Source organism: Amphimedon queenslandica, unplaced genomic scaffold, assembly GCF_000090795.2.
Source record: "Amphimedon queenslandica unplaced genomic scaffold, v1.1 AMPQUscaffold_10544, whole genome shotgun sequence".
Taxonomy (NCBI): Eukaryota; Metazoa; Porifera; class Demospongiae; order Haplosclerida; family Niphatidae; genus Amphimedon; species Amphimedon queenslandica.
This window is the reverse complement of record NW_003549195.1, coordinates 6,063-7,199: the sequence shown is the minus strand read 5'-3', so window position 1 is coordinate 7,199 and position 1,137 is coordinate 6,063. Positions and strand designations below refer to the sequence as shown.

Genomic DNA, 1,137 nt, shown 5'->3' with positions numbered 1-1,137 from the left:
GATTACACATGCATAGAAAACTTATCATGATACACGTAGATATACGCAACAGTACCTGTTTCTTTTAGAATGTTCAGACTCTCTTCTTTCTTCTCATCATAAACTCTAGTACCAGCAACTTCTCTCAATAACTTCAACCTGTGTGAATCAGGAGCAGTCGCTAACTGAGTAATCTAAAAAATAAATAAAAATTAAAAATAATACATGTAAACGTACAATACATTAAAACCAATAAAAACAATGATATAATAAACAATAGCAAACTAATAAAAAGTGTCAACTTTTGTTTGTGATTATTTATTTAAAAATAAAATAAATAAATATAATTACTTTTCCTTGTTTAACAATATAATACGGGTTACTGCGTGAAAAACCAGCTCCTTCCAATAGGCACATGACATCATTTTTACTACACAAAGAGAAAAATATAATAAAAAGACCTCCCTTCATCCTCCATATCTCACGTGACATGCTTCCCATCCAAGTAATAATTGTCCTTTTTCATTCCAATCACACGACGCAGTGTCACTTCTTCGCTCTCAATCTGCCGGGCATTATTTAGAATAAAACAAGCATTAATTGGAATAACTAACTTGTATTCGGTGGTCGCTGTTATCAAATATAATTTCAACGTAAGCTGTGACAGTGCGTGGACCAGTACCCTCCTATTATTAGTAAATAATGATTCTCTTTCTCTCTCTCTGTGTCTTACGTGTAGCAGCTGTTGTCTGTCATCAGGTTTTAAATGAGTGAAATCGTCACTTAATACAAACTGTATTGCTGTAAAATTTAAATTTTAAAACAAATATACATGACATCTATACTAACCAAAAAAGAAGTTACTTTTCCCTGATCCATTTCTGCCAACTAGAGAGAGAGAGAAAGAGATGGGGATATATGACATACATAGTGATTATTATTATTATATATTCCTTAATTATTACTTGCTCCTTACCAATTACATTATGCTTTGGACTGAATGGTTCTACTTCTGTTTGATCTTTAAAGCTTCTAAATCCTTGGATAATAACCTAAAAAGATTATATATATCTAAAATAAACCATATTAACTTTATAATAACTCACTTACCTGCTTTATATACATACTCTCTCTTCAGCTGACAGCCCAGCTGCAGCT

The 1,137-nt window shown here is 31.8% G+C and overlaps 1 protein-coding gene across 1 annotated transcript; it reads right to left on the bottom strand.

Moving 5' to 3' along the window:
* Window positions 1–45: 45 nt before the first annotated feature.
* Window positions 46–1,131, bottom strand: LOC100634749 (structural maintenance of chromosomes protein 3-like; the record flags this gene model as incomplete). The annotated part of the gene is made up of 8 exons (XM_011410010.2): window positions 1,090–1,131; window positions 956–1,031; window positions 829–867; window positions 713–780; window positions 594–665; window positions 465–544; window positions 331–409; window positions 46–173 (listed from the first exon to the last, which is right to left on the bottom strand). Coding segments are annotated over exons 1-8 (557 nt in total), but the record flags the coding sequence as incomplete, so codon positions are not given.
* Between the last annotated feature and the right edge of the window lie 6 nt (window positions 1,132–1,137).